General features: G+C 38.9%; 1 protein-coding gene across 1 annotated transcript; it reads left to right on the forward strand.

Annotated features, from left to right (window-relative positions):
• The first annotated feature begins 4,678 nt into the window (after nt 1-4,678).
• On the forward strand, nt 4,679-5,602 carry LOC115412047 (olfactory receptor 6N2-like). The gene has a single exon (XM_030124346.1). It carries the CDS (start codon nt 4,679-4,681, stop codon nt 5,600-5,602), a length of 924 nt encoding a protein of 307 aa, XP_029980206.1.
• Nucleotides 5,603-11,206: the final 5,604 nt, after the last annotated feature.

The following is an 11,206-nucleotide window of genomic DNA, read 5'->3' on the forward strand; positions in this document are numbered from 1 at the left end:
CCTAATTTTCACATTCCTGACACTATCTTCCATGTACGGCTGATACCACAACTGTGACTTTTTGCCACCAGTTAGGCCCCGCCCACAAAATACATCAACACTGTTTACCAACATCAGAATGGTCTATATAACAAATGGTGCTAAACGCTTGATGCTATCAGCTGCTAACATTGGTCATCGTTTCTCCAGCTTTTCTCTTCAGTCACCAATCCATTGTCACATCTTAGAACTGTTCAAGTCACTCTTTTTTTCATTTCATTTCACTCTTTGTTTCTGATTAGTTAGCTATTCTACTTCATTTCCACCACAAGTCACAAGAGGTCTTTGATATGACAATAGGCAACTGAGGTAACCTAACGGTATAGAGACAGTGGCGTAAAACATGGGTTTGCAAAGACAAATTCAATTAAAGTCTACTCTTAGATTTATTTAGGCTACGTTTCATTCACTTCTAATTTAGAAAACAATTATCTGTACTCGTAACTTTGCTTTGAAAGTCAGATGATGGTGATTTGAGAAACACTGATATAAATTTGACTTTTATGACGTCCTCTTGCGGACAACTTGGGGGCACTTGCAGGTCACTCAGAGTATCACTGCACTAGTGAATGTATATTGTTCCTATTTTTTCACACATGTTTTGGTTATATCATGTAAATACTGTTGAATGAGTTTATTACCTCCGCCAAGGAGGTTATGTTTTTGCCAGGGTTTGTTTGTTTGTTTGTCTGTTAGTGTGCAACATAACTCAAAAAGTTATGGACAGATTTGGATGAAATTTTCAGGGTTTGTTGGAAATGGGATAAGGAAGAAATGATTAAATTTTGGTGGTGATCGGGGGTGGGGGGGGCCCACGGGGGGCGCCACTTATCAGCCTTGGCGGAGGTCTGCGCTCTCCGAGTGCTTCTAGTCATAATCTGGTATAGGCCTATTTGTTCATTGTCCTGGTTTGAAGTTTCAAGACAGGAGTAAGTATTTGAAACTTCATTATGTTAAGTTATTGATGAGAAATGGGAGTGGGATTAAATAAGTTTTTTTCTTCCCACTTCTTTTCAAGTGTAAATTAATGATTTGAAATATTGAACGTGCATGTATTCTGTTGAATGTATTTGCATTATCAGATACTGTTGTAGGGCTGCTCGATTATAGAAAAAAAAATAATCACGATTATTTTAGCAATAATTGAAATCACGATTATTAAAAACGATCATTTGTTAACCTTAAAGTTGTTTATTTTTTTTCTTGCAAAGCAATGTAAAATATACTCTTTAAACATAAATAAAGCTTTTAACCACTAAAACAAAGTATGTTCACTTTTGTATGAAACAAAAAAATCTTTGAATGCAAATAAGTGTACTGTAAATTCAAGTATGTTTCCTTTTGTAAATAAATAGTGCACTGTAATTAAACTGCTATAGACTTGCCATAGAACTGTAGCAATAAAAAAAAAAAGTCACGTAAAGTGCAAATTATAAATTCAAGTATGTTCAATGTAGTATGAAACTTAGTAAATTCAGTGGCGTGCCGTGAGGTTTCAGTTCAGGCCTTCTGTATACATCAGCCATCTAGAAATCGCACGTTAGGGTTATACGGGTTAGGTTAATACGGGAGTTGCAGCCTAAAGAGATTCGGAGACTGAAGATTGCATTGTGGACGAAGTTGTTTTTATGCGTTTTAGTTTTTCATAAGATTATGATAAAGGTGGCGGTGGTTAAACTTTAGATGGTTAAAAAGGTTTGTTGTGTAACCGGTCGGTGCGGACACAACTACGAAACACTTTTTGCACGTGATGTGTTTTTGCTCTTCGTCTTCTTCATCAAACCCAAAGTGATTCCATACAATTGAATTTGACTTGCCTTTTTTGTTTACCAAGCACTTCTGCTGGGATTCTCCTGCCATTTTTCCAGACCACTGAGTACAACTGTCCTCTTGGGGTGGACCTGTCGGCTAGCTGGCAGCAGTAGCTTAGAGGGGGCGGGGCAGAGCAGCTCATGGTAGCTTGCGTGCGCGTGAATTAAAACAACTCAAAATTAATAATCGTTTTTTCTCGACTACATAATTTTTGTAATCGTTGCGTGTAATAATCAAAATCGTAATTGAATTTCGATTAATTGCACAGCCCTATACTGTTGTATGTAGGTCTTTTGTGTTGTAAAATGCTTACTTGCTCGAAATGATTGAATGAATGAATGAATGAATGAGTACGCAAAGGAGTAGTTGACATTACTTGCCAGTGTTAGAAGTGATAACTGGCATTATATTGGAATCCCTGTGGACATGGGGGTAAAAGGCTTTTAGATAACATTTAATATTGAAAGATTTTCTCCCAGACCTCTATCAGTGTGTGGTGGTCTATTTACTTGCACAAACACTGCCCTCTGCCTGTATTGTCTATGTTCCTCTTGTTGAGCTGTGTTAGGGATTGTTAACCCCACAAATGTAATAAACCGCAAACGTAAGAAAAATTAGCAGCTTTTAACATAACAATCCCACAAATGTAATAACGGTTGTCTACCACAAATGTAATACCTCATTTCCCACTAAAGTAATAATTATTACTTGTAATTATTACTTTTGTGGTGATTTATTACGTTAGTGGGACGGTAAAAATCTTCAGTTTCCCAAAATTGTAATAACTTCCTACAAATGTAATAAATTACATCACATACATTTAAGTAATGCACGCATGAATATTCTTTCATCTTTCCTTTTTCTTCCTATTTATTCTTGTCCTTTGGATGCTTGCCTTTTTAGACTGATCAGCTGTTGCAGTTACACCACATGGTACTAATTCCAGATTAATAGGTGTTTAATTACAAATACAAGTGGAGAAAAAAAACCAGAATGGGCGGAAATCTTGTAAAGGTTTTATTATAAAAGCTTCAGTATGAACTGGATATTATTTATTCTCATTAAGTATCAGTGTTGTGTGTAACGTGTTACAAGGTAACGTAACGTTTTTTTCGGGTAAAAAGTATTGTAACATGTTACTACTGAAAAGCTGGTAACAAAATGTAGTTCCTCTTTAAATTCGATACAACATTACTTTTCTTACAGACAGATTTAGTGTCATGTACAATTTTTAGCTTTGTAGTCATCTGGTAGTGAAACAGCTGCAACTGTGCTACAGTTGTGAGCTTTCATTCCGCACAGTACGCCACAGAGGCTGGTGGTAGCATGGTGACGTTAGCGAATGAGAAGCAGCCAATGATAACTTTGGAGGGATGGGGGTATTCTCATTACTTTCAACTCATCAAAACTACACTGAGGAATGTGAGTGTCAAGTGTGCACTGTGCCCTGGTGAAAAACTGTTGTCCACTCCCGTTAACTCAACCACTAACCTCACCAAGCAATTGGAAGGAAAACATGCTAACATGAAGCTTGTAGCCCTAGATCCCCAGGGAAATGATGACATGTCAAATGATCCAAGCAGCTGAAACTTTAGTTTCACCAGGAAAGTAAACAAGATCTGTATAAACTTACCCATCAATGCTGTCGAATTTCCCACTTTCAGAAAAACAATTAGAAGGATACCGTTAGCAGGAGACATTAAGCTTTATGTATTTTGTGTTCACCTATATAAATCATTTGATAGGGCTTAGTGGTCGTGTTGAAGACTAAGCCTTGTGTTAAGTCCAGTGTTTTCCTGTTAAGTTCCCTGTTTTGTGGCATTTTTTATAATAAAGAGCACAAATGAAATACCTGTTATGTCCTCCATAGTAGAACTTTATGTAGCCCTACACATTTAGGAACTCATATGTGGTTTTGCGCAAAGTCGAGCAACGTATAAGTAAAAGTAACGAGTAGCGTAAAAAGTTACTTTCCATAGAGGGCAACTAAGTAAAGTAGTGGGTTACTTTTTAAGGAAGTAACCCGCAACGAGCAAAAGTTACTTTTTAAAAGTAACTTCCCCAACACTGTTAAGTATAATAGAAGCCTATGTTTGAACCATGTAAATAAAATGTCTGGATATGATTATGATAACAATGGAGAGGGTAGGAGCACACTGTGGGAAAAGGAGGGATTACGCTTGTGGGAAAGTTATTACATTTGTGGGATTATGACGTTAAAAGCTGCAAATTTTTATTTTGTTTGCGGTTAATTACATTTGTGGGGTTAACAGGGATAATTTTGGATGTTGACATTCTTGAGCTTGTATCACCAGGCAGTACCTGTAAGTATTATGTAGTGTGCCTGGGAGTAAAAGTATAAAAAAAACTCTTGTCACTTTTCTTGTCATGCTACATTTTCTGTTTGAGAGATAAAATGCAGGATAAATCACACATATATACACTGGTCTATCTGCCACAGACCTGCTGGGGACACATACAGAAATCAAGTGGCTTGTGTTTCATCTGTTTATTAGTATTGTACGACTGTGGGTATGTTTTGTTAGAATATAACCACAGAGACAGAAAGAGGATTTTCTTTTTCTATTGCATAGCTTTGTCTTTGATAAACTCACAGTCATTCAGTCTGTTGCTGATTTTACCACTGGTGTGTGTGTGTGTGTGTGTGTGTGTGTGTGTGTGTGTGTGTGTGGAGGGGGGGGGGTGGGGTAAACCTCCAGCATAAATTGTAAATCCTAAATGTATTTAAAGGTCAGTTATGCTTGACTAATGTTCCATGTTATTGAACCTTCAGTGTGAGACACTTGTTTTCATGTCACTTGTCTTAATGGACATTACATCAAATGTAACATATTTAATACTTGGTGGGTTTGTAGACCTGAATAAGTACAGGTATGTTTATTTTTTCCTCTTGTTCATGGTGTATGTTCTGATAATGTGCAGTAATTCTATTATTGTTTATCTTATTTTGATTCACAAAAACCTCCATGAACCTATGTATGTTTTCATTGCAGCTTTGTCATTCAACTCTGTTCTTTTCAGTACTGTTATCTACCCAAAACTACTGACTGACTTTCTATCAGAGAAACAGATCATATCTTTTTCAGCCTGTATCTTTCAATATTTCATATATTACTCTTTGGCAGCATCAGATTTCTTATTGTTGGCAGCCATGGCCTTTGATAGATATGTGTCTATATGTAAACCTCTGCAGTATCCTACTATCATGAGGAAAAGTACTGTGAGTCTTTTGCTTTTTCTTGCTTGGCTTTTACCTGTTGGTCATGTGGCGGGGGGAATTGTACTGGGTGGTTTTAAGAAACTTTGTATTTTTACTTTGACGGGAATTTTCTGTAACAATTCCATCTTGAAACTTAACTGTGTCCCTTCAGCAGCACTTGCAATATATGGTGTGTTTGGTTTGATTTACTTTGGACTTCTCCCAGTGCTTTTTGTACTTTTTACATATGCAAAGATATTTATGATTACCTATAAAAGAGGTAAAGAAATTTGGAAAAAGGCTGCAGAGACCTGTTTACCCCACCTGATGGTTTTATTCAGCTTCTCCTGTTTAGCTGCATATGATGTGATTATAGCTCGAGTGGAATCGAATTTTCCCAAAACAATACATTTAATGATGACTTTACAAACAATATTGTATAATCCTCTCTTAAATCCAATAATATATGGATTGAAAATGAAAGAAGTTTTAAAACACCTAAAGACATTTTGTAAAATCACACAGAGATGATTTGTCTCCCAGAAAGTGTTAATGATGAGTTATTTTTGGAAGTATGATCAACTTAAAGGTTTTTTTTTTTTTTTTTTTTTTTATCCCCCATCAATTTACACACATTAGGATCTCATGGACCAGCTTCAGATCTTTATTAGCACCATGGCTAATTTTGACAGACGAATGAACCTATATGTACCTGTTTTTAATGGTGAGGAAACTGGAAAACACCCCCTCTGGAGTCCAACTGATTTGTCTCCTGTTCTACACTCATCTTCTTTGTCTCTTTTGAATGCACATGGATTTACACCAGTATGGGGCAAGTTATTTGGAATATGTATTTATCTATTCACACACATTACTTGGCTGAAGTACATTACTTCTTGTATAATTTATTGTGGAAAACAGTTGTTTAGTCTTTCCGCAATGTTGATTTTGGAGTAGTACTGTGACAATGCATCCTTCAGTGACACTGTGTAGGCTTTTTAATGTTACTGATAACCAAGCCTGTGCATAGATAACCCAAATGTTTTAAAACACCTCTCAAGGGGATGGCCAGCTGCTCACAGATGTACCAGTAAGCTGAACAAGAACAATGTGACTGCTCTGGTTTTGATGGGGGCATGAAAATCCAGGGGGTGTGTGTGCGCAGCTCCAATGACCAGTCTTTGGCCCCTGAATGTATTCTCCCCTTGGTGCACATCGAAATCCAGTACAAGGCCATTATGAGAGGCATGGACAAAGACTTTTAGACCAGTATGATTTGGCCTGCCTGGACAGCAGCCAGTGAAAGGAATAATTTGCTCATCAATGCAAAACCTTGGAAGCCTGAGACAACTTTGCCTCTCAATGGTCAAGCAATGGTCTGACTGTTCGAAGAATGTTTGACATGTTTGTTTCCTCCATTAAATCCAAGTCATCAACAATCTTGAGTTAGCTTCTCATCTTGTACAACCTATCCCTTGTCATTTCCATACAAGTAACTGAAACTTGTTTTTCAACCCAAAACACATTAATTCTTACACAGCCAAGGCAGACCATGTGAACTGATATGCCACAGAAAATCTTGATTTCTTGGGCAGTAGTATTTAGTGACACTGCTGTAGTTTGCAGCTCTATTTGATGAGTAAAAGCTGACAAATCTTCAAAAACTACATAATCCGTGTACTGTGAAAAGTACTGAATTGGATTCCAATATTCACAGGCTCCAGGGTCAACTTGACACTGAGGAAACCCAGGTAGCACAGGTTTGAATGATGATGAAGGAGAAAATTACAAATAATTAAAGTTAATATCTGGAGTAACAGTTAAGTTTTAATAAATGTCTTCGGATTAATGCAATATTTCAGCGTCACAGATGTGATATGACTTCCTGTTGGCCAGTTTCATATTTTTAGGCCGCTCCAGCCACCACTGAACATTCATACACATTCATACACCAGTGTGAGTAGGAGCACTGGAGGCAAGGAGGGTGAAGGACACAACAGCACATGACTGGGACAGAGCGGGATTCAAACCACCAACCCTTCAGTTATTACCATCTACCATCTGAGCCATGGCCGCCCATTTTGTAGTTTGTATATATTTAATGTTACCATATCCGAAATAATCAATCTTTGAAGATCATTGACAAATTCATTCATTCATTATCTGAACCCGCTGTTAAGGCACAACACTTGGTGTGGACCCAAATGCAACGAGACTCAAGGGTCAGTGGTCAAAAAGGGATTTATTTTACAAAAATCAAAAGCACAAAAGGATAACAAAAAGAGAAAGCACAACGTGCTCTACATAAACCTAAAAAAATCCTAATGAACTAAAGAGAAGTACAACGTACTCTATAAGAACTTAAAAAACCTGAGTATAGAGATGTTACGCTCGAATCAGACGCTCGACACGGTATCAAGCTTTCAAAGCAGAAGTATCGCGACAAGACGTTTCGATGCCTCACTTAGTCAAGCAAAAAATCTTGTGACTCCCCAAATGAAGCTTCATGACGTCACACACGTACTGGCAACGTGTCACGTCGATTTTGAATCCTGGGCGGGAAAGTCAATCTCTCAGTGCTTATAAGAGGACAGAATCCCTCTGAACATTGTGGGGTTTTGAGAGGAGGAGAATTTTTGCGATTGATTTCACTGATTTATAGACAAATAGGGAGAGTGAAGTTAGCAGGTAGTAGGTAGCAGGTAGGTTTAGGTAGGCAGTTAACATTAGTTAACTTGCATACGCAGACATCCATACACAACACATACTGATTGACATATTCACATACACATACATGCTTACACATACGGAGCACACATAACATAAAAACAGGTGAGTTAGTGAATGTGTGAAAGTGTGAATGTAAAGTGAGTTTGACAGTGTGTGTGATAGTGAGAGTGAGGAAAGAATAGAGAGGGAGAATGGAGGCAAGGCCACCTAAAAGAGCCAGATCGTATGCGTGGGAACACTTTGATCTCATTCAGCCAAAAAAGGTCAAGTGTCTCATCTGTGCTCAGGAGCTGGCCTTTAACAGCAATATGTCTTCAATGCTGAGGCATCTCTGCTCAAAGCACCCTGAAAAAACACCCAATCCAGCAGCTCCTGCTGCTACTGGAGCTGCTCCTGGAGTCATGGGACTGGGTAAGTTATGTCAACTTCCATGTATATGTTTTAAAAAATACCAATACCAATATTCAAATTTCAAATATACAAAACAACTAACACCTTTTTTTAAACATTATGTATACTTATTAAAATTTTCTGGTTTAAAGGGCGACAAGCTGAACTGGATGAGGCCTTGGTGGAAATGACTGTGCAGGACTGCCAGCCATTTTCAGTGGTTGAGAATAAAGGCTTTAAAGCCTTTATCAACAAGCTTGACCCAATGTATGTCCTGCCCACAAGGCAAGCTTTGAGAGCCATGGTGGAGAGAAAATATGAAGAGGCCAAAGAGAAAACCAAACAGGAGCTGGCAAACACTGTGGCAGTTACCCTGACAGCAGACGTGGACTTCTGTAAATATGGATGCATTCCTCGGAGTCACCTGTCACTATATCAATGAAGATCTGACTCTTTCATCAGCACTGTTGGGTGTAACTAAGTTCCCCCAGTCCCACAAGGCTGAAAACTTGAAAACTGCAAAGGAACTTCTAATTAATGAATGGGGCCTGAAAAATAAAATCCACTGCCTAATCACCGACAATGCTGCAAATATGGTGGCTTGTGCAAAACTACTAAAAATTCGTAACATCCCTTGTTTTGCTCATAGCTTGAATTTGGTGGCAAAAAAGGCACTGGAGGCAACACCAGACCTAGCCGACATCTGCTTGAGAGCAAGAAAAATAGTTGCTTTTTTCAAAAACAGCACAAGGGCCAAGGAAAAACCAACAAATTCAGGAACAACTGGAGAAACCTCCTCACAAGTTGATACAAGAGGTGGAAACTAGGTGGAACTCCACCTTTTTCATGTTGCAGCGGCTGCATGAGTAGCGTGAGCCAGTGGGAGCAGCACTTGCTTCACTTGTGACAGATGTGGCACCACTAACCTGCTTGGACTATGAGGCCATGGCTGAGTGCCTAGAAGTTCTGGGACCACTGTCTGTTGCCACAACTGAGCTTTCTCATGAGAAAAAAGTGTCTGCATCAAAAGTAATACCCATCATTCGTATGATCCAACATAAAATCACTGAAAAGGCCAATTCCATCAACCATCCTTGCGCAAAGCTCCTCAGTAAAAATCTGTTGCACTTTTTAATGGGACGATGCAGTGTCGAAAACCTTCGGGTCCTGGCAGTGGCTACTGTTCTGGACCCAAGATTTAAAACACTGGCCTTTGGAAGTCAAGCCTGTGCACAGGAGGCAGTTGCAAGGGTCACAGCAGAATGTGCAGGGATGAGGAGATCTGAGGATATCACACCCTCAACATCACAGGTATTAACTTCCACTTTTCTTTATCTTTACTTATATAGGCTGTATAAAATAACTATGGGGGCCTATATGTTCCTTTTTTTATACAGTCCACAACAGATGAAGCTCATCATCCAACAACGAAAGAAGCTGAGTCTGACAACCTGTGGGAACTGCTGGACTGCCGTGTTGGTTGGTTGCATTACTCTGTATAAAAACATTCTTTTCATTGAGACAAAACATTCTTCTCCATAACCACCTCCTTCTGTTCTGATTTCCTACAGGTGCAACTCAAAGAAACAAAAATGCAACAGCAGAGGCAACAGTGGAAGTGCAACGTTATTTGTCCAAGCCCTACCTCTCCAGAGGAGAAGACCCTTTACAATACTGGAAGTCGAGGGAAGTGGTGTATCTGAATCTTTACAAACTTGCCAAAGGATACAGTATCTGCACATGCCCGCTACCTCTGTGCCATGTGAAAGGGTCTTCTTCAAAGCTGGAGATGTAGTGAGCAAGAAGAGAAACAGACTGAAGCCCAAATGATTTTGTTTTTAAATAACAATCTTTAAAACATCCAAACCCTCTTCCCAGTTTCACCAGCATTTTGTTCTTTGTAACTGTTGTCCTAACAGTTCCTAGTTGCACAAGCATTTTACTTTTTTCTGTTTGTTTTTTTGTAAATATATTTTGGAATTTCTGTCAGTCTTGCAAAAGCATGTCCCCAATCCATACAATATTTGATGGCACAATCACATTATAACACAAGAATATCATTAATGTCTTTTAAGAAAGAAGACAAAAAAATTCAAGATTAACACAGACCCTTTATTGGTAAACATACGTAACAGTGCCTTGCTGTTTCCTGACCCTTTTCCCTGTTTCATGCAAATGCTATGTGCATGTCTGGCCAGAAAATGTCGCCATACTTAGTGCTTCAAATGCTTCGAAACACTGAACCATTTCAACACAATTGCTTCAGATTGATTCAGTGGTTCAGAAAGCTTCGGTTTCTCCATCACCACCTGAGTAGATAACATGAGGTGCAAGATTCAAGATTCAAGATACTTAACACTAGATGGTCTTCACAAGATCACAGAAACGATGCACTGACAAGAGACAAAGGGAGCGAGGAGAATATATAAGGGAAGCAGGGATCACAAACAGGTGTGGACAATTTCAAGAGGAACACCAGGTGCAGGCAATGATGGGATTAGGGAAGACAGAGACAAGACTGACAAAGTGCAGACAAAACAGGAAGGAGACCACTATCACCAAAATAAAACAGGAAGAGACAAAAACCCAAAACTAAATCAACATAAACTTCGACGCATGACACCCGCTTTATCTTCACTAGGGTCACGGGAGTCACTTGGAGCCTATCCCAGCTACAAAGGGGCGAATGCGGGGTACACCATGGACATGTCACCAGTTCATCACAGGGCTGACATATAGAGACAAACAATCACTCTCATATTCACACCTATGGGCAATTTAGATTAACCAATTAACCTATCAGTGCATGTGGGACGAAGCCGGAGAACCCGGAGAGAACCCGCACAGACACGAGGAGAACATGCAAACTCCACACAAAAAGGTCCCACCCCCGTCAACTGGTGTTGGAACAAAACTACTGATTGACTTTCTATCAGAGAAACAGATCATATCTTTGTCAGCCTGTATCTTTCAATATTTTATATATTACTCCTTGGCATCATCAGATTTCTTATT

This window comes from Sphaeramia orbicularis, chromosome 21, assembly GCF_902148855.1.
Source record: "Sphaeramia orbicularis chromosome 21, fSphaOr1.1, whole genome shotgun sequence".
Taxonomy (NCBI): domain Eukaryota; kingdom Metazoa; phylum Chordata; class Actinopteri; order Kurtiformes; family Apogonidae; genus Sphaeramia; species Sphaeramia orbicularis.

Coding starts and splice junctions, on each gene's coding strand:
- LOC115412047 (XM_030124346.1), top strand. CDS start 4,679: ATGGACATTACATCAAATGTAACATATTTAATACTTGGTGGGTTTGTA.